Below are 19,448 nucleotides of genomic sequence, written 5' to 3'. Positions count from 1 at the left end.
CAGAACTCATCTAGGTAGAAAACTTTTGACCATACAGGATCTTTTGGATCCATTGTCCCCCAAACATGTCAATGTGTGGCCCTGTTGTCATGACAAGTTAAAAACAGCAGCACAAGTGACACAAAGAAAACATGGCAAAGAGGAAGAAGAGAGGCCCAGTGAAGAAAGGATGTGGTGAGACACTGCACTCCCATAATCTCCAGGAGATCCTGGTGTCACATTCTTCTTTTGGTTTATTTAAATTTAATTGATTCATTTAGGTTGTTTTAAATCATCAAAATAAAATATATACAATTAAAATATGTCATCAAAATTTAAATATACAATCAAACACATTTATTCAAAACTATCAGAACATAGATACATCTGCAACTATGAAGCCTAAACCTATTCCAAAATCCTAACTCCTATTGTTGATGAATCCTATAGTTGATGAATCCTATTCTTGATGAATCCTATTGTTGATGAATACTTTTCTTGATGAATCCTATTCTTAATGAATCCTATTCTTGATAATCCTAAAGCCTAAATCCTATTCTTGAAACATTCTTTGGACAGTTGGCAGCTTCTTCCTGATCTTGGAAGAAAGAGCATTTCTGGACTGGAGGCAAGGACTTTCTTGGTAAGGGAATATCAGAAATGTCCAGAGAAAACTTCTTGGAAAGACTGTAGCCAGTCGTATCTGTGGAGACACAAAGTTTAACAGAGCCTGGAATGCAAACCTAAAGCATCTGAAGCTCCGTATTTCATGGGACAGATTCCTTGGAAATTTCTAAAGAGCTGCACAGGGAAACATGCTCCTGCTGGTTGCAGCTTGAAGCAGACCAGGGGGAAAACCCTGCCCCACTTCCACAGAGCTGCCACAGGAACAGCCTGGCCTCTGGGCTGCCCTGGGACAGCAGGGAGCCCAGAGCCCTGTGCTCTCCAGCCATGGCTCAGCTGCACATGCACCCTGCTGCTGCTCTCCCTGCCCCACAGCTGAGCAGCCCTACAGCTCCACAGGGCACTGCCAGCAGCACAGCTCATTGCAGGGCACATGCAGGGCACAATGTGCACAGCCATTGTGTAATTCAAGCCAATGTTCCCTGCCAATGTGCACAGCCTCTCTGGGCTGCCACAAGACCCTTCCCCCCAACAGAGAGTGGCCCAGCTCCCACCTCACCTCTGTGTGAGGCAGATCCATGCTTGGTCTTCATCTTGTCCTCTGTCTGCAGTTGCTTCAGGCTGATCCATGCTTAGTCTTCACCTTTTCCTCAGTCTGGGTTCACTTGAGGCTGATCCATACTTCATCTTCACCTTGTCATCAGTCTGCTGTTGCTTCTGGCCCCCCATGTCATGACTAGGAAGGGCAATGGTGATAACAGAGCGGGGGCAGATCCACACCCTTCCTTAGTATTTTGTCATTTCTGGCACAGCTGAAAAGTCACGTCCGGTGGTGTCCAGCTCAGAAACTTGTCCGCTTTCTGGAGAACATCAAACCTTCACCAGCCCAGAAGGCTGTTGAGGTTTTCCTGCACGTGTGGAGGTGTGCTGTCAGCAAACTTAATGATCTGGCTGCCCAGTGCCTCACATAGGGCACAGGCCAGCTTGGTGACCACAGCGCAGACGTTGGCGCTTCGCACAGGCAGCGCCTTGTTCTCCAGGCAGGACCAGAGCACGGGCAGGGCGTAGCGCTCGACCGCTTCAGGGCTCCTGGCATGAGCCCATTCCACAAGCACTGTCGGGAGAGAGACACAGCTGCTTACCCACCAGCCTCCATGCAAACAGGGACCTACCTCTACTCTTGCTTCTTGGAAGCCTCTCGGGCCAAGATCAGTGAAAGCACACACAGCCCCGTGACCCAGAAATGGGCAAAGCCGCTGATCATCCTTGAAACACAACCACCAACCCCTCGGGACTAATATCTCCAACCAGAGCCTTGTACCTGTGGCAGACTTTGTACCTTTACTCAATTATTGCACAATTTCTTTCTGCATGAACAATGAATGAAACGTCAAATTGCCTTCTATTTCCATTAACAAGTTGTCTAAACCCACGTAGAAGATTTGGAAATGCACCCTAGAGAGACAATTGAGAGATTTCTAATAAAAGCAATGATTCCATTTTTGAAACTTTGATGTCAAGGGCCAAAAGTCTAATCTGGCTCTCCCCTTTGCTCCGTGGCACACAGCAAAGGGCAGTATTAGAACACACTTCAAAACTCCAGCCCACCAGAGATGGCTGCTACTTGACAGCTGGATGAGAACCACCAGAGACTAGCTGGTGTCTTTGGCAGAATGCTTTTGTGGCTTCCAACAAAGAGTTGTTTCAAACCTCCAAGAAACCTCAGGGTGTCTTGGAGAATTACCCAGACCCATTGCCCTGGCATTTGCCCCGGCACTTGAGCATCTCCACATTTTAATGACATTTTCCCTCCCAATGTTAATAGCATTTCTTCTTACAACGTGCACTGAAATAGGGGCATAGAGACAGAAAAAAGCTACACAGGGGACTGAAATTTATCCAAAACACGAGGGTTTTCTCACATTGCCTCTGGAATCTGCTCTCTGCTCATTTTCTGAACTGAACTATATCAAACACAGACAAAAAGTGACTACCAACAGGCTCCTTGCATGGCAGATTTGGCTGAAAGATCAAAACCTGAAATGCTCAGGAGACCAGTCTTGTTTCCTGATCAGGCAAACTGTTATGTAGTAGCCATTTACTATTCTGTGGTGGAAGAAACTTCATTTCCTCTATGCTGTTAATCCACCAGCAGTCATCAACATTGAAAAAGCTCCTGAAAGTACCCAAAACCAATTTGGCTAAGCAGGAAAAGGGTTATGGTACCCATTCAAAAATGGGACTTCATTTGAGTTTAAATGCAATTAAAGGCATTGGCCACTATGGGACTTGAGAAGGGCCCCAGTGAGAGCTCAGCACCTCCTGATGTGGAGGAGCTACTCTACTGTCTGTTCACTGGCATTCCCTGTAAATACTCCCTCGGAGACCTCTTGGCTTAGAAGGGGAGGCCGTACCTGTGATACGCTCCGTGACATCCAGCAGAGCTTGGCCACTCAGTCGTCTCCATTGGTGGCAGAGCTCTTTCATCAGTGATACTTCATCTACAAGAGAAACACACGTTTCTATTCACTCTTCTGAGGGCATAGGAGAGAGAACAGTGGTGAGGGAAAGGGCAGGGGCAACCCCATTTTATACAATAAAGTCCATTTCTGCTGATTTTTGAATCCTTTTCTTCTTTCCTTCCAGCCTACTTGTCAGTGTTTAAAATGCCAAAAGAAAAGCTCTCCTTTCACATTTGTAAATCCAAAGTTGTCTGCTCTATCAGGAGCTATGTTAAAACATTTCACATCAGGGTCCTTGAGAGTTCAGTCACATGGAAAAAATGAAAAGGTTCTGCATCCCAGAGCCAAAAGGAAGAAGCCTATACTTGGGACACAGAAAGGCACTGAGGCAGTCCATGACTTCGCAGAGCAGCTGAGGTGGAGAAAGTGGAAACTCCCCTTGAAGACCTGCCTCTTCAACACTCCATTGTTCAGCCATATTCCCCCAGTGTGGCATTTTCAGACCCGACATCAATCTGTGTGGCAGAAAAATTTACAGCTGCCCTTGCCTCTATAGGTATTTGCCATTTCCTTCTTGTCCCATGCAAAACAACGTGTGGAACAAGGCATCATTGACAGATGGATTTTGACCCATGTGTTATAAAGAAATGAACTTGATGAATCCTATGGTCCCCTTTGAAAAAAAGAAGACAAAGAAGAAAGGTGGAAAACAGGCAGCTACTGCCTATAATGTAGAGCCTTCCAGGTGGCTGCTGTGCAGAAGCTCTGATGGGCCGGTGTCCCTTCATGCCTACAGCAAAGCTGTTCATTTGGCAAGTCAGACGGGGCCCAAGCAAACTCCAAAACCCCTTTGCCTCTGAATTGCAGCAAAGCTGTAGTCCAGGACTTGCTCTTCAGACCAGCAGCACAGAGCCAAGGGCTCCTGGGACTGTTGGGAAATGCTGCTGCACATTCCAGCCAGTTGGGGATGGTGCATAAGGACTGCACCTGCACAGCTTCTGGTGGGTGTCAGCTGGAGCATTCCACAGACAGCAACAGCTACCAAGGCACTCAGCGTTCTCTTGTGTCGGAGAGACAGAGACACAGGTGAGGAGAGTCCATGCCAGAGCTCAGCCTTACCTAAATGCACAACAGATTGGTCCAGTGCCGTCATAGCTGCAGCATGAACCCCGGGATCCTTTGAGTTTAGGTTCTTTGTTATGCCTTCAACCAAACGGATCATCAACGGGTTCATGGCATCCTGCAGCAGTCCTATGATTTCTGCCAGCGCCTCCAGCGCCTTCTGCTTCACTTTCTTATGTGTGTCACAGATTCTCAGGCCAAAATAATCAAAAATCTGTGAAGAGAACAAACAACATGAAAGCTTGATTAAAATGACCTTTTTTGAAGAGGCGATGTAGAAATGAGCACTCAGGAATCTAAAAGGTGAAAGTGATCCTTTCTCTCAGGTCAGCCCTTGCTTGCACATTTTCACTGTTTTCCTGTGGGCCACTCACTGGAATGGTTGCACAACCTCATGCTGCTTGAAAGATTTTCATCTGTTTTTAAGAGGTTTGGGTGGGGACAGAAAAGTTCCTATGGTGTTTCTCTCCACCTATAAATCATTAAATCAATTCCATTTATTAATTCAAAAGACTACCTTTGCTTTACAAGTATGGAAGCAGATGTTTACAATGCCCATTTTTTTATACAGTTGCCTCAAGTATTGAGGGCAGCTATGATTTTGCCTAAACTATGGCTGGAGGAGATCTAAGTTTTATTTTCTCTGTCTCAGAACCTGTGTCTGGAGAAGGGCAGGGCTCAGATCAACTCTTCCAGGATCCAGACCATTGCTCTGACTAACAGGTGGACTTGTGAAATATAATGTGCTGTACAGCTCTCATTCCAGCAGGTTCAGTCCCTTGACAGCCACATTATCAGGCACACTTTTCTGGAAAAAGGGGAAAAGCAGCTACAGGGAGGAGAAGGGATGGATCTGTCCTTATTTGTTTTCTTCCTTTCCAAAGAGAAAAAAAGGCCCCCCAAGAAGGGTGAGCACCATCTTTACCAAGAGGAATAGGGACGAGGATGGAAATGAGTTTTACCTGTGCAAGACAAGATGGAGTTCACAGAAGTATCCTTTTAAAAACATTTTGTTTAAACCAACCCAGCCTGATACTTCTCTTCCCCATGCAAACCCATTTTTTCTCTAGAGAATAATTGCCATGTCTTCAATGGCTCAATTCCCTCCACTTAACCCAACTGGGAGTAGGAGACAGCAGAGGTTACACCAGCAGAAAATTCTGCCATCATCTGATGAACAGCAGCAATAGGCACCTGCCAGACAAATACAGCTGGACTGAAATAACTTGTCCTGAAGCCTGGAGCTCAATTAATTTGTCTGGATAAGAAGGGCCAGTCTGTCCCAAACAGCCAGGATATAGTGCCAAGACACACTGAATTGAATTTACTTCTGCAGGCTTGGGAAAGGAGCTAAATGAAAGGAGCAATGAAGGTATCCTACATACTTGGACAATGTTAGTGGAGATGAGCTGGGGTCTGGTTTTGGACAGGTCTAGGAGGAGTGCCACTCCTTCCATCCGTGTCTGGAACGCCTTGGCTTCCAGGAGATGGTAAAGCTTCTGGAGCAGCTGCCTTTCTTCCACAGATGCAGGTAACATGACCTGGGCTCTTGCACGGTGTAGGCGGCGTCCACCAGTGGCAGACTTTGCCCTGGAAAATAAAATCAAATTAGGATCTGTTTCTGATAATCCCTTCAGTTAATTGTGAGCCAAACATCTTGGGGAGCTTTCCTAATGATGTGATTTCAAGCTAGAAAATCATGAGGCTCTGAAGTGAAGAACAACGTGGACCTCATGACAATCATTATGGGAAACAATCTGCAAGTCACATTCTCCCAGTGCTCACGCAGGAAAACCAAGGATGAGATGCATCTGATCTAGCTTCAGATGGCTTCTAAGACACACAGGCCACGTTGCTTTGTGGGGAAAGAGAGACACTGCTTCCAAGTTTAAATGCCTCCTCATACGGGATGTGTGTGTCTTACAATAAGGAAACTCATCACTCTGGAGAAGTGTCTCTACAACCAGGCATGACAATCTGCAAAAGTAGCTCAGATGCATCTGAACAGATGAACAGGGGCATAGCTAAATGATCCAGAAAATCAGTAACAGAGAGAAAAACAGAAATCAGACATCCCAGAACTACGCTCACATTTCATTTGCTTCCCTAGAAACTAGATGCACAGCGTAACAAACCCACTGGGAATAATCCTCTTGGATCAACCTGTCTCTTCCATGAGAATGGGAAGATGCTGGGTATGCTACTGAGGCATGTGGTCACTTTCTTGCCACCGCTGAGCATGACAGAGCTAAATAAATCCCCTCTGTTGTCAGAGGAGAACAGTACAAGTAGCTCTGCCACTGGCATGAAGAGACAGCAAGGACCAAATTCCTGTCTTAAATGCTGATTGCAGCACAGGGCGAAAGAAACCAAACACGCTGTCCATCAAGCAAACTGTAGGAAGGACAGGAATCGCAAGACAAAAAGTCCACCTTGAGATACCTGTTGACCAAAATGGCTTAGGAATTGTCTTGGTCCTTACTACTCAAACTTGGTACTGCTGTTTGAGGGTAAGAAAACCAACAATCAGCTAGACCAAACCTCATGGAAGGGAACTGCTTGTTTGAGGAATGGCATCCTGCCTCTAGACTGGGACTTCTCATTAAAACACCCATCTAAAAAGGACTCCACTTGGATGAAAAAAAACCCTGGTTGAATTTACTTGTCTCAAGTCAGGCAGCAGAGACTTGGCCCTCTCTCCCAGCCTCCACAGCCCTGCCCTTGCCACTGCACTGGATCATCTGAACTGCAAGCAATGGGTGACTTTTTGTCGCCCAGTATTTGTGGAAAGCCCTCCAGAGAAACTGTGTTCAACACAATGCAGAAATAGATATTTTTTATCCTAGAGCATTTGTAGGGAAAGGAAACAATCTTTGGCACTGGTCATTTCCATCAGAAAGATGTGCCTGAGGAAGAGGCATGTGAAGTTTTTCATGGGCTTTGTCACATCTGGCAAAAGTGCTCAGTACCGTTTGCTAGGAGGTGATGTGGCCTGGGGCTTCTGGGAGCCATCATTCCTCTTCTTCACCGGCTCCTGCACAGGTGGGAGTTCAGCCTTGTTGTTTTCCATCCCCTACAGAGACACAGAGAAACCCCATCAATCTTTAGAATAGAACTAGGAAATTCCCTCTTTAAAACACCAGTTAGAACCAGGATCACTGCTACCAAGGCCTAGGGAAACATTTCCTAATTTACAGAAATAAACAGACCAGAGATTCAGTGATGCCAACTCTTTCTTTTTGGTAGCCCAAGGCAGGTTATGGGTGCTACCATACTGAGCTGCTGTCTAAAATCCCAAATTTATTAGTTTTGACCATAAATGGGAATTATGCAAACTGGTAGGCAATGAGTGGTCTTAAAGGAAGCAGCAGAAAAAACTGGACTCTTTGGGGGTGGGCCCATTGTGTTGGAAGTTGATTTGGTTCAACACTTATTCTCCCTGCCCCTGCATAAAGAAACACTCCCTTCTGTAATGTAGATAAAAAGAATAAAATCCCTCCCAATCAAAGAAATGATTTTCCACTGGATGCTGCTGAATTTACCAAGCTTCTTCCAGCTCCACAGGGCTTGACAGCAGGGCAGTATTCCTAAAAGACAGACAATAATTGTAGTAACTAGGATTGACTTGGACATCTTTTGTATATTTGGAAATTTTCTTGGTACTACTAAGAGACTTAGAGTCTCTTTTGCAAAGACTCTGTTATGTTCAGAAGCACTATTGTCACTTAATTGCTTTACTGAGGGCAGGGTAGGGAGAGTGCTGTGGGGGCTTACACATGAATATAAACCCATTTTCTTCTCTCTCCCTTTCCTCTTTGTGACCCATATTCAAAGTATTCAAAACCCCACTTTTCCCCTAAGAATACAGTTCCTCTGTGGTCTGCAGAAGAACACGCTGAGGATTAACAGCTCATTTTCAGGAATAAAATGATTCAGCAAAAGAGGAATGAGATACAGACACATTCGGTATGTTGGATCTCCTATTAGCAGTGGCAATACTTGCACAAAGGAGACATTTGTCCTGCCAAGCACTTACTTTCTTCTTAATTCTCTTCAGGATATCTTCCAGGTCATGCGTTGAAAGAGATTGTTCCAAAAGCTTTTTAAATTTTTGATTACTAAGCAACATCTTCACCATCTCCTGTCCATAATGCCTAAGGAAGGAAGGAAGGAAACAAAAGAAAAGTGAACAAAGGAAGAGTGTTAACAGAAGAGGCTGATGCCTTAAACTCATCGGGTGCAATGTTTGCATGAGAAGGCGTTACCTAGACTCAGCAAAGAGGGAGATTTACCTCACTTGACACTGCACAGTGCTGTCAGCTGAACACAAGAGGCAAGAGGAGAATGTGGGGCAACAGAAAAATACCATTTCTCTCTGAAACTTGGGGTGTGCTTCTGTGGGATCAAAGGATCCCAGGCAACAAGGGAAACACATCTGCTTTGTTGTCAGAGCCTATTAGCAGTGTTCTGCTGCCCTTGCACATCCATTTTCCTTCCTTTAACTGGCAGGGAAGCCAGGACAAAACACCTCATCCTTGCTTTTGATTATTCTATACTATCTTTATGCACATGGGCAGTTAGTTGCTCTGGTGTTCTTGGCAGCTATTAATGGGAATTTCATCATCAAAGGAAGGGGATTTTGGTGGCTTGGGGTGGTTTTGCCACTAGGAAACCACAATTTTCTTCAAGAAGAAATGTGGAGGTCACTGAGCCACAGATAATAGCACTCTAGAAATCTGCAGAAGAGGTTTAGAAAGACTGAATACATTGGCTAAAGACCTCTAAAATATTTCTAGGGAAGTCTTAAGTTAATGAGAAACAGATGTTTGGGATCCTTCAATGATGAACATTAGCCAACACTTTGGCTTTCTCTTGTGCACCTAAGGCCAAACAAAACTGTTGGACTGGCTAATCAGAGCTCTTGTGATCTCAGTAAAGAATCTTTCAAGTGTCACAGGAAGGTGGCAATGCTCCTTGCTGCCAACCTCAGGTTACCCAGTACAGTCATGTCCCCAGACAACCCAGAGCAGTGGTCACAGCACCAAGCCTGACAGAGCTCAAGAAGCGTTTGGACAATGCTCTCAGGCACATGGAGTGACTCTTGGGCTGTCCTGCACATGGCCGGGAGCTGGACTGCATGACCTACATGGCTCCCCTCCAACTCTGCATATTCCATGATTCTATGCCTCTTAGCCACACTGTGAGGTCACTTATTATTGCCTTGAGTTTCCACTCTTTCTGGTTTTAGCTTAAAGCCAAACACAAAATGGTTTTCCTGTTTTAGGAGGTGAAAGAAGATCATTACCTCGTGTCCTTGTGACTGTCCTGAGCGAGTGTCCCTGCCACCTGTGCCAGCCTCTCAGCCCTGGGTGTGCCTGCAAGCTTCGTGACTCCCATTTTCTCCATCAAGGACAGGAGGAGTTCCGCCGTACACTTCCGCGCCGGGACGTAGCGGCTCCTGGGAAGGAGAGAGCAAACCCTGGGACACAGGGAGAAGGAGCAGCAGCAGCACAGGCCTTGGCCACAGCCTGCTCCCTGTCCGTGCTGGGGGAAGGAGCCTGGCTTCTCCCTGCAGCTGCAGACACCTGTAGAAGGTTCTGTCCTCAGATAAACACAAAGTTAGCATTGTACAGAAGGGCTGTCTGCATGGAAAAGGGAAGCATTCAGTCTCCCTGCACTATCGGATGCTCAATTTCTTTCCCGAAGTTTACTCGGAGAAAGATTAAAGTAATAGATTACATATGAATTATTTAGAAATTAAGGATAATTCGTGCTGACCCATCAGAGGGCACCCACTACCCAGAGCTGCAGCAGGATGAGGCTCTTTCCACCCATTCATCCCCAAATCTGCAGACCCCTGGGAAAACACAAATGCAGAGAAAACACGCCGTGGGCCGTGAAGTTGAGGAATACCCAGCAATGCAGCCTGTTTCTTTTGTAAAGCTTGGCAAGGGATACGTCTGAGTGCTTTACCATATTCCAAAGCTGAGGAAAGGGTGGCAGTCAGTTTAGCAGCTTGTCCTATTCTAGAGACTGTCTCTTGGAAACTATCAGGCCCAGCACCAACACTTAAGGCATTATTTGCTTCAGCTGTCCCATGGCACTCAGCCGGTGAGGGTGCCTGGAAAGTGCTCCATCATCTCAGGGCTAACATGAAACATCAGTTTGAATAGAAAGCAGAGCTCTAAGGCCAGGACAGTCACACAAGACTCCTTTTGGCAGGAGCTGCACCTGCTGTGCGGGCTATGCCACACCCAGCACATTCTCCCTGATGTGCTCCATGCCCCAGCAAGTACCCTCCTTATTTCTCAGAAAGGAGAAATGAGGTTGATCAGAGAATCAAGTCACTGAGTCCACAGGAGATGCAGGATACAGGGCCCTTCCCTTCCACCATTCCTGTTCTCTCTGTCATCCCTTCCCTCACCCACACACTAGAAGGTCAAGAATATCACAGAAAGAAGAAGAACCTACTTGACTCCATTGTCCATGAGAGCAGTCATTGCTCGTGTAGGAGTCACGTTCTCTACCATCATCCCCAGGCTCTGACAGGCTGCCTTCTGAATAAACTCTGGGGAGTTCCGCAACATGTGGAGAAGGACTGCAGCAATCTGATCCACCTCGGAGTCCATGTCCTTCCCCAAGATCGCAAAGAGCTCTCCCAGAGTGACAATTGCAGAGCAGGACACGTTGGACCGGAGGTTGGTCACCTGGGGAAGTCATGAGGGGAAACATAAGCATCACCTTGAAAAGAAAACCAGTTTCCTTAGACAAAACTCCCAGGAAATCACAACACGTCCCACTGTGTATAAAAGCACAGTAGGAGCAGAAGAGCCCAAGCACAGAAAGGCACTTACTCTGGCACCAATTTCTGGCCACACCCCTGCTTACTGCAGGCATGAAAAATAGGCTTTACTAAAGTGTTCCACTTAACCCTTCTATAATGTCTACTGCTTTGATTTTAGGCCCTTTTATTTGAAAAACATAGAAGCAAAATATAGGAAGGGCTGCTTTCAAACCATAAAGGCACAAGGCATAAAGATAAAACATTCAGATGCTCCTGTTCAAAAAAGCAACACCTATAGCTGAAGCACCCAGGCAGAAAACAGAAAACACAGGCTCAGGTCTACAGACTCATTTGCAGTGTTCAATTACAGCTTGAGCAGAGATTGGGACTCTGGTATATCATGTCATTAGTGTCTCTTTTCTGCCTTGCATTATAATGGTACCTCACTCACAGACAAGTGTCAGATACCCGACCTGCCAGTAAATACAGCTACATGTACACACAGATCCTACAGATAGCTGACAGACATTAGAAATAGAAGGTCTAAAACCAGAAATGAAGGCAGTCCCTGAGCACACATGGAGATGAACAAGCACATATTCTACTCTACAAGCTGTGTATCAAGTATGGGGGACAATTCAGAGCAATGTTCTCACCTCACTGGTAACTGCCAAGCAAATCTCACGAAGTCGACAGAGCAGGACTTCTGAATGGGACTCAGCCAGCAGTGTGATGTTCAAGAGTCCCTTCTTCTTCTGTTCCCTGAAAGGCAAGTACAAAAAAGATTGATTTTTCTCTCTACCCAAGCACTTGGCAGCACCCTCTGAAATCACCAGGCTGGCAGCTCAGTCAAAGCATGGCAGGTGCTTTTCAAGGAGTATTTAATGAAATCGTGGAACACATTGCCACAGGATGTTGTGGCTGTCAAAAGCATACACAAATCCAAGAGGCAAAGAGAGGGCTTTCAGAGTCTTCATTTGTGACCTTTCTGAAAATCTCTGCTATGAAGTCCCTCTGTCATCACTGCTTCCTAGAAGCTGTGAGGCCAGGCCATGCTGCTGGTTCTTGTCACCTCCCTGTACCTGTCCCTGAGACACAGTCCCATTGGGCTGTTACTGGGACATTTTCCTTCTTTAGCAGCCCCAGCAGGCAGTTCAGCACTGAGAGTCTGCACTGGCACTCTGGAGCTGAGTTTCCACTCTACAATCGAGGCCTGTGTGTCACCCACTCCACCTCACACGTTCCCCAAAAAAGTAGCAGGATGCCCCAGAAGATTAAGATTCCACCCCTGGGCAAGAACTGTTAAAACTCTGGCTTTTCCCAGAACACTCCGACCTAAAACAACGCCCACAACAGCAAAGTGTTATTGAAAAGGGGCAAACAACTCCATCTCTCAGCACTTGCTTTGTGCAGGCCCTCAGCTACAGGAAGGTGTGTGAGGCATCAGGGCTGCAGCCAGGGTTGGCAACTGATCCCACGGGCACCCCTGAGTGTCATCTGGACCCCCACACCTGCAGAAGCTCTCTGCACCTCCCAGGGCATCAAAGAGAAATGGGGAAGAGAAAGCAGAAGAGAAAGGGCAAAGCAAAGGAGACTGCACAAGGAGATGCAACGTGGCTAATTTTTCATGCTTATCCCTGTGAGAATGAAGCATCCACCAGTGAGTGGATGCTAACCCGGACATCAAAAAGACAACCAATATCACCTAACATTTGGAAGGGTATCACCTCTGGGCCTCCTTCTGTCTGTGTAGAGTTTTGGGACACATTGTGAGTATTGACAAAATATCTCAAGCCCGTATGATTCCTTGAGAAAGAAAAGTTGAATTGCAAAAGTGCAAGATTCCCAGAGGATTTTATTTCTCTTTCCTTCTCTTCTGCCATGAGCCCTTCAGGAGTAATGGCAGGCAGAGGGACCTGAAGGCCCAACTCAGTCCATTTCTCAAAAAGAGGAGCTGCCTGGAGCACCTTCTGGGACTCACATGCAGGAGTCCCTGCCATTGCTGTCAGCAGTGGGAGCAGAGAGGAATCTTACTCAGTCCCACTGGGCCAGTGGCCCAAGGCACCCAAATCTCTACACTCAAAACTGCTGCCATCCTGCTTCTGCCTTCAGCCAGCAAAGCATCTCGTCCCACAGCTTTCTCTCTTCCCTCAGCATTTCCTTTGAAGCTCCATGGAGCAGCAGCCAAAGCCAGGAAACAGCATGGACCTGCTGCAGTTGGAGCAGTGCTGCAGAGCAAGGCCAAGAAAAGGCTGCTCTCCATCTTTATCCTCTCACAGCTCCACAGTGGTTTCAGCAGTGCCCTTTGGCCCTCTGGGCTCTCGGGGCTCAGAGGCACCAGCAAGACACACTTCTGACCGACCTTAATGCCAAGAGGGACACAGAGTGATAGGGCCTTTCTTACCAGTCGTCGCTGCCCAGCAAGGACAGTGCCTCCTGCAAGGCCTGCTGTGGGTCCGAAAAGGCTCTGTCCTTCTGCCTGTGCCCACGGAGCGGCTCCTCTTGGCGCTGGGCACCAGTGGCTGTCTGCGAGGTCTCTGCAAGGACAGGGTCGGCCATGGGCACTGCAGGCCCGGGCAAGGCACCCGCCATGGAGCGGCCTGCAGCCCATCTCCCAGCCAGGGTTCCCTGTGGCACACACTGCCACTGGGGCAGAGACTTCCCTGCTCTCTGGATCCTGGGGCTCCCTGCTTTCTCTCAGCCTCCCCAGCTGAGCACAGCTCCAGGCTAAACCTGACAATTGCCCCACAGCCCCAGCTCCAAGTGCCACAGGTGCCACAGCCAGCGGCAGGTTCCTGAGGCCGCAGAGCTCCCACTCCCTGCCAGGCAGTGCCAACAGCAGGACTGGCCAGCCCAGCAGGGAACCCCTCAGGTGCCCCTCTTGTCTCAGCACACTGATTTTCCACAGCCCTGAGGACAGGGGCTCTTGGCAAGTCCCTGAGGAGAGACCTGCAGCACCAAGCCAAGCCTGAAGAACCCAGCCCTGCTGGGCCCAGCTCAATCCCCAGGGAGCAACAACCAGGGAACAGCCACACCTGACCCTTCACACCTGACAGTGCCTCTGTTTCCATTGACTTCAAATATTCTAGACTACCAAGCTGGAGTAACTCCAAAGTAGATTTGCTGTTCATTCTCATTACAGACTATGGACCCAAGATCCCAGCTGTGCTGGCTGAGGCAGGAGGCAGTTCGTGCTCCTTTTGCAAGGACAAACCCCTGCAGGAAAATGCTGCCATGGAGCAGGCTTACCCGAGGAGCTGCGTGGGAAGCTGCCATCTCCAGGGAGGGTGGGCGTACTGGGCTGTAAGGGCACCGTGTCCTGCTTTCTCACGACCGTTTTCTTCATGGCGCTACCAGGGTCTTTTCTCTGTACACTGGAAACTGTGCCATTGATAGGTGGTAGGCTGAAGCCTGCAGGGACCAAAGAGGAGCCTGTAAGTGGTGAGTTCTGGACAGGGTGACGATGGAAAAGGCCAGAGAAGTTGCTAGAGCTGGGTAACATTCGTTGTTGTCCCAAAGAACTTCAAGTATAACAATGGCACACTAACATGGGACAGTGATCACAGAATCCCAGAGAAGTTTGGGCTGGAAGGCACCTTTAACCACCATCTAGTCCAACCCCTGTGAGCAGGGACGTTGTCTAGATCAGGTTTGTCAGAGCCCTACGTAAACTGGCCTTGAACACCTTCAAGGATAGACCAACAACAGCTTCCTTTGGCAAATCCTGCCAGCTTTTCATCCCCTTCATTTAAGAAAAAATTCTCCTTAATATCTAATGTAAATCTGCCCTCTTCTAGTTTAAAAGCAAACTGCAGTGACGTTTCTCCCAAGAAACAAGGAAAACCCAGTATTGCTTTGCTTTTGTTCTCCTGTTCCAGAGGCAGGCAGGGAAGTTACCAAAGTGCAGATAGCCTGGTGTGATGCCCTCGGGCTGAGTGCTGCCCCTGAGGGCCCCGCTGCCGCCCTCGGGCAGCGCTCACGGCCCTGCAGGCTGAGCCCCTCAGCCAGGATTCAGTGGGGAACGCTGCTTGCTCCTGGGGCTACAGCAGAAGCACTGCCTGGGGCTTCAGCACAGCTCTACAGCGCCAGCTCCTCAGCAGGGAGCGGCAGGAGAAGGATCTCTGGTGTTTTCATCAGAAGGAATGGAATTTTGTTCCTTCCAGGTTGCAGCCTGGTTGAAAAGCATCCTTTTGGCCTCACCTTCCCTGGAGGCTGCTCTCCAGGAGAGAGTCTGAAGTCCCAGTGTACTTTGCAAGACAGAATTTTCTACTCTGAAAGACTTTACAAGTGGAGGTGGGAAGCTAATATTCTGTTACTGACTCAATGAGGCCATGGGCAAGACACTTCATGTCTCTCTATTTTTCTTTAGGAAACAGAATTAAATCCTAATGCAAGCTTCTTACTCATATGCAAGCAGAACAGCCCCCTCAGTCTGATTGCAACATTGTGCAAAGGGCAAGCAAGTGGTCAAAAAGGACCACTACAAGTGTAGCCACCACTTACTTGCTTCAGCTGCATCCCCAGGCTCAAATGTCTCTGGAGGAAGTTGCAAGGATTTTTCATTTTGTCTCCTCTTCATCTCTTCCATCAAAATCTCCATTTTCTTCAGCTCTAAGTTCTCTTTAGCCAACCTGCACAATTCAGCGTGGGTCTAGGTGCAATGGAAACACATCACAGACTGTAAGCAGAGACACACCAAGCAGACACAACATCTCATCAGGAGCACAGAGTGCACAGAGTGCCACAGTCTTCCATGCAGCTCCATATCCATTCCAATAGTTTCAGAGGAATGTCTCCCATGCTCACCTTGGCAATTACACACAGTGAGGTGGAACACACTTCACTGCCACAACCTCACACTGCTGCAACTGCAACCTATGTCAGGAAGCCCTGCTTGAAGCATGAAAGTCATAGGAGTGCTCCAAGACAGATGAAGAGCTCACATGACAGTGAGCAGGCAGTGCAGTTCCTACAGGCCATGGCAGAAGAATGAAAACCATGTGCAATAACCAGCAAGGAGGGGCAATGGCTGTTGCTTAACACTCATGGCTAGGAATTGCAGCTGTTTCTCACTTCCTGGCTTCTGAAGGACTCAGCTCTGAAGGACTTGGTCTCTGGGGCCAGCAGACCAAAAGGAGGAGTCTTGTGAAAACAAGTTGCACAAACGCTGATGTTAATGAGCAGAAAACATGAGAATGAGAGGGCTGTGAGATACAGCCACAAAGGTAACCAGGAAAAAGCAAACTCTCCCATTTTAGTTTGCAGCCTTGCTTACACTCAACATTAGAGTCTTTGCTTCTCTGCATCCAAGGATGCACTTCTCCCACATTCACTGATGTCTAGCATGATCTGCCATTCCGAACTTCTCTAAACCAGCCTTTGCACATAAAGAATGCTTCTGGTGTGACCTTAGCACCATCTCCAAACCAGTCACCTTGGCACTACTGGAAATAGCCAAGCAATTGCTCTGTAGCTGTCAAATACATTCCCAAGAGAATCCCCATCCCCCAAGGAGTGGAAGATTATGATTTTCAGTGGCATTTTGGGCCAAGCACTAAACAGCCACTGGAAAGGAAGTCTGCTCATCCCTGTTCTTATCCCTTACCTTTCCAAAGCTGTCCCTCCGCTCCTTGTCACTCCTAAGACCAGGACTGCTGGGATGATCTGTCTCCTTGGCCTGACTCAGTGAGAGGCCTGGGAATGGAAGCAAAGGTTCCTGTAAATCTCTGGCACCACGTGTTGGAAGCAAAAGAAGCTTTGCTTTCCTCATTAGATGTGCCCAGTATTCTGCAATCCTGTATTTGCAGGGAACAAAGTGCTCATCCAAAAGTTCCACTTTTGCTCTCCTTCCTCATTCCAGGGGTTTATTCTCTGCTTTCTTTTCAGCAGAGACATCCAAACCCAAATAAACATGACCTATCTCAAAATAATTTTGATCTTGGCTGATATTGACAATTCAAAATGTCCTTAATAGAAATAGCTGATGGCTGGTCATTCTGAAACACTCCCCAACAGAGCTGGTAGAACTAGGAGAACTGATTCTTCACATGGTTTCACAGAGGATAAAAAAATGTAGCAGTCAAGCACTATGAGAGGTATACCTGTCTTAAAACTGGATTCTATCACCCTGCTAAATGATTGGGTCAGTAACAAAACAAAGACCGGAAAGGATGAATGACAGAAGTGATTTTTAGTCCAGAATTAATCCAGAAAAAATGTCATTTACTTACTAAGGACTACCGCTGCCTAGCTGCAGTAAGCATTGCAGTTGCATATACACAATTAAGGAGTTATTCCAAAGGTGCCATACTCAGGATGTGGCAGAACAAACCCTGAGCAAAGGGACCAGGTGATCTGATCCCTTTTTCTGCATCAGCAGAATTACTTCTCCAAGTCTCATCTCTCCTATCATTACACAACCAGAGATGCCAAAGGAACAACAACAGTGTCATTGAGGCTTACAGCTTGAAAGCAGTGGATGACCCAGAGGTGCCAGAGACTGCATTTTGTCTGGCATAATTCCACTTGTCTGGGATCAGGCAAGGCAGGGACAGGAACAAGGCAGGAGTCATCTCCTCCCCAGCCTCAGCCTGCAGCACTGACACAGGCACAGACAGCCAGGGAAGAGATTTGTCATTGGGAACCTGCCACAGGTGGCTTTGGCCTTGTGCTGTCAGAGGATGACAAACTCACACCCTGCCTAGGCTGCAGCCATTTGGAAGTCTCCTTCTCCTTCACTGGAAAATTCAAAAGGACTTTCATCATAGGAGGTATGCCTATTCCATACAGTGCAAAACAAGGAATAACCAAGTGCAGACCAAAAATCCATGAATCTCCATCAAATCTCAAAGGGTTCAGACCAGAAACTACCTCAAGGAATGGTTTACTCCTTCAAAAGCAGGAGGAAGGAGTGGAAACATTTCTCATTTCATACTAAATTCCTTCATTTTCTACTCTAATTTTGACACAAGAAAGGCTGCAGGGAGATAAAAGGCATGTGCAAGAATGTTTCCTCTTCCTGCACAGCACATCCAGGAGCCAAGGTATCCCCCCAGCTCCTGCCACTCAGCATTTCACACTGGAGGAATTTTCACTGCACTGCCAGAGAACACTCCGAGTCATTGGGCTCTGGGAGAGTCCACTGAGCCCATCAAGAAAATGAAATTAATATAAAGATATCTTTAAATGAATGTGTTTTATCAAAGCTTTCCAAGTGTCACCTCTGAGTCAAGATCCCAATGATCATTTTAGGACAGACATGCCCTGTACATACTTGCATGCTCCGGGGTCTTCTCTTGGCTTCTGCTGCTGGGTCTTGCCCTGAAGAAAATGGAGGACAAAAAAACATATGAGGAGCTAGAAGGAGAAGGGAGAGAATGGGTGTACCATGCAAGGAGGCAAACCTTCTTAGCATGGTCACTGTGACGAAGGAGGAATTGTAACACATAAACCCAAATATGATTTATTGTCCTTAAGCTTTCAGTTGCTGGAATCACACAGAACTGGCCAAGCTCTGGCTGAAGTAACAGCCAAGTTCAGCAGGGGACCCATTCTGACATGTTTTGAAGCCCTGCCTCCTCTTCCCCAGCACCACCTCTGCTCTTGGGGCATTGCTCTTGGGTTTGACATTGGATGGGCAAAATGCGGAATATTCAGAGGTTTGCCTAAATACATGGGAGACTGTGCCAAATCACCACAGGAGATGGGAAGAGTGAGGTGAAGAGCACACTGGAGCAGCAGACACCTTGGCTTACCTCATCTCTTGGGACTCCTGCAATTCCATCTTTGGAGAGCTGTGCACAGACCCAGCAGCACTGCCCACAGGGGGAACTCCTGCCTTGCACAGACGGGGGATTAAAGATTTTCCCAATTGTCTCTTCTTCATTTCCCCGCCAGTGGAGCACAGCAAGGAGGTCTGGAAAGAGTAGAACACAGTGCTCAGATCAATCATCCACACTTGCCCCGTTTGATGCCTCAAGAATTTTATCAATGCTCTTAACTGGGACCTGGTAGGAAAAGTCAAACTGATGCAGCAGCTTGGCTGTGGATTGGGAATGCAAAGGGAACTGGGAGAGACTATGTCCCACATTTCTGAGCTCTCCCCACCTTCTCACTTCCCTGGAAATGCGACTACATTCCCAGCTGGCATCCACATGTTAGACATCAAGGTGTTCTGGGGTGCCACTGCCTCCCCTGGCCTTTTGGATGCCATGGCAGTGGGTTTAGATCACTCTTCTCTCCCTGCCCCTAATGTGTCTCACAGCCAGTGCTGATCTCCAGCCAAATCCCCACAAAGCCATTCTGCAGCATGTCCAAACCTGCTTGTCTCAAGTCCCTCATTCCTTCTGCTGCTGCCCTTCCCTCCTACACTTCCCCAGCAGCCTTGGAGCCCAGATGCTGCTGCTGAGCTCTCGGGATGCTCGCTGCTCTCCAGCTCCCACACATCCATCATCTCAGCCTCACTGCCATTCAGGAAG

At 47.6% G+C, this 19,448-nt stretch overlaps 1 protein-coding gene across 4 annotated transcripts in view; it reads right to left on the bottom strand.

Annotated features, from left to right (window-relative positions):
• Positions 1-313: 313 nt before the first annotated feature.
• The window catches only part of LOC135293020 (TOG array regulator of axonemal microtubules protein 2-like), a 31,560-nt gene continuing 12,425 nt past the window's right edge, over positions 314-19,448 (bottom strand). For 2 of the 4 annotated variants that reach the window (XM_064407023.1, XM_064407024.1), the window contains 17 exons: positions 18,726-18,886; positions 18,245-18,291; positions 16,577-16,665; positions 15,475-15,622; positions 14,221-14,382; positions 13,376-13,508; positions 11,628-11,733; positions 10,659-10,894; positions 9,493-9,645; positions 8,224-8,341; positions 7,730-7,774; positions 7,157-7,260; positions 5,573-5,777; positions 4,185-4,401; positions 3,018-3,104; positions 1,163-1,717; positions 314-682 (listed from right to left, as the gene is read on the bottom strand). In XM_064407023.1, the coding sequence (XP_064263093.1) occupies positions 1,482-1,717; positions 3,018-3,104; positions 4,185-4,401; positions 5,573-5,777; positions 7,157-7,260; positions 7,730-7,774; positions 8,224-8,341; positions 9,493-9,645; positions 10,659-10,894; positions 11,628-11,733; positions 13,376-13,508; positions 14,221-14,382; positions 15,475-15,622; positions 16,577-16,665; positions 18,245-18,291; positions 18,726-18,886 (2,247 nt within the window). In that variant the 3' untranslated portion in view covers positions 314-682; positions 1,163-1,481. The remainder of the gene's footprint in view (positions 683-1,162; positions 1,718-3,017; positions 3,105-4,184; positions 4,402-5,572; positions 5,778-7,156; positions 7,261-7,729; positions 7,775-8,223; positions 8,342-9,492; positions 9,646-10,658; positions 10,895-11,627; positions 11,734-13,375; positions 13,509-14,220; positions 14,383-15,474; positions 15,623-16,576; positions 16,666-18,244; positions 18,292-18,725; positions 18,887-19,448) is intronic. The other 2 variants (XM_064407025.1, XM_064407026.1) reach the window with 2 other exon arrangements.

The sequence above is a fragment of the Passer domesticus genome, unplaced genomic scaffold (genome assembly GCF_036417665.1).
Source record: "Passer domesticus isolate bPasDom1 unplaced genomic scaffold, bPasDom1.hap1 HAP1_SCAFFOLD_63, whole genome shotgun sequence".
Classification (NCBI taxonomy): Eukaryota; Metazoa; Chordata; class Aves; order Passeriformes; family Passeridae; genus Passer; species Passer domesticus.
The sequence above is the reverse complement of the archived record's forward strand: the minus strand, read 5'-3'. Positions and strand labels throughout refer to the sequence as shown.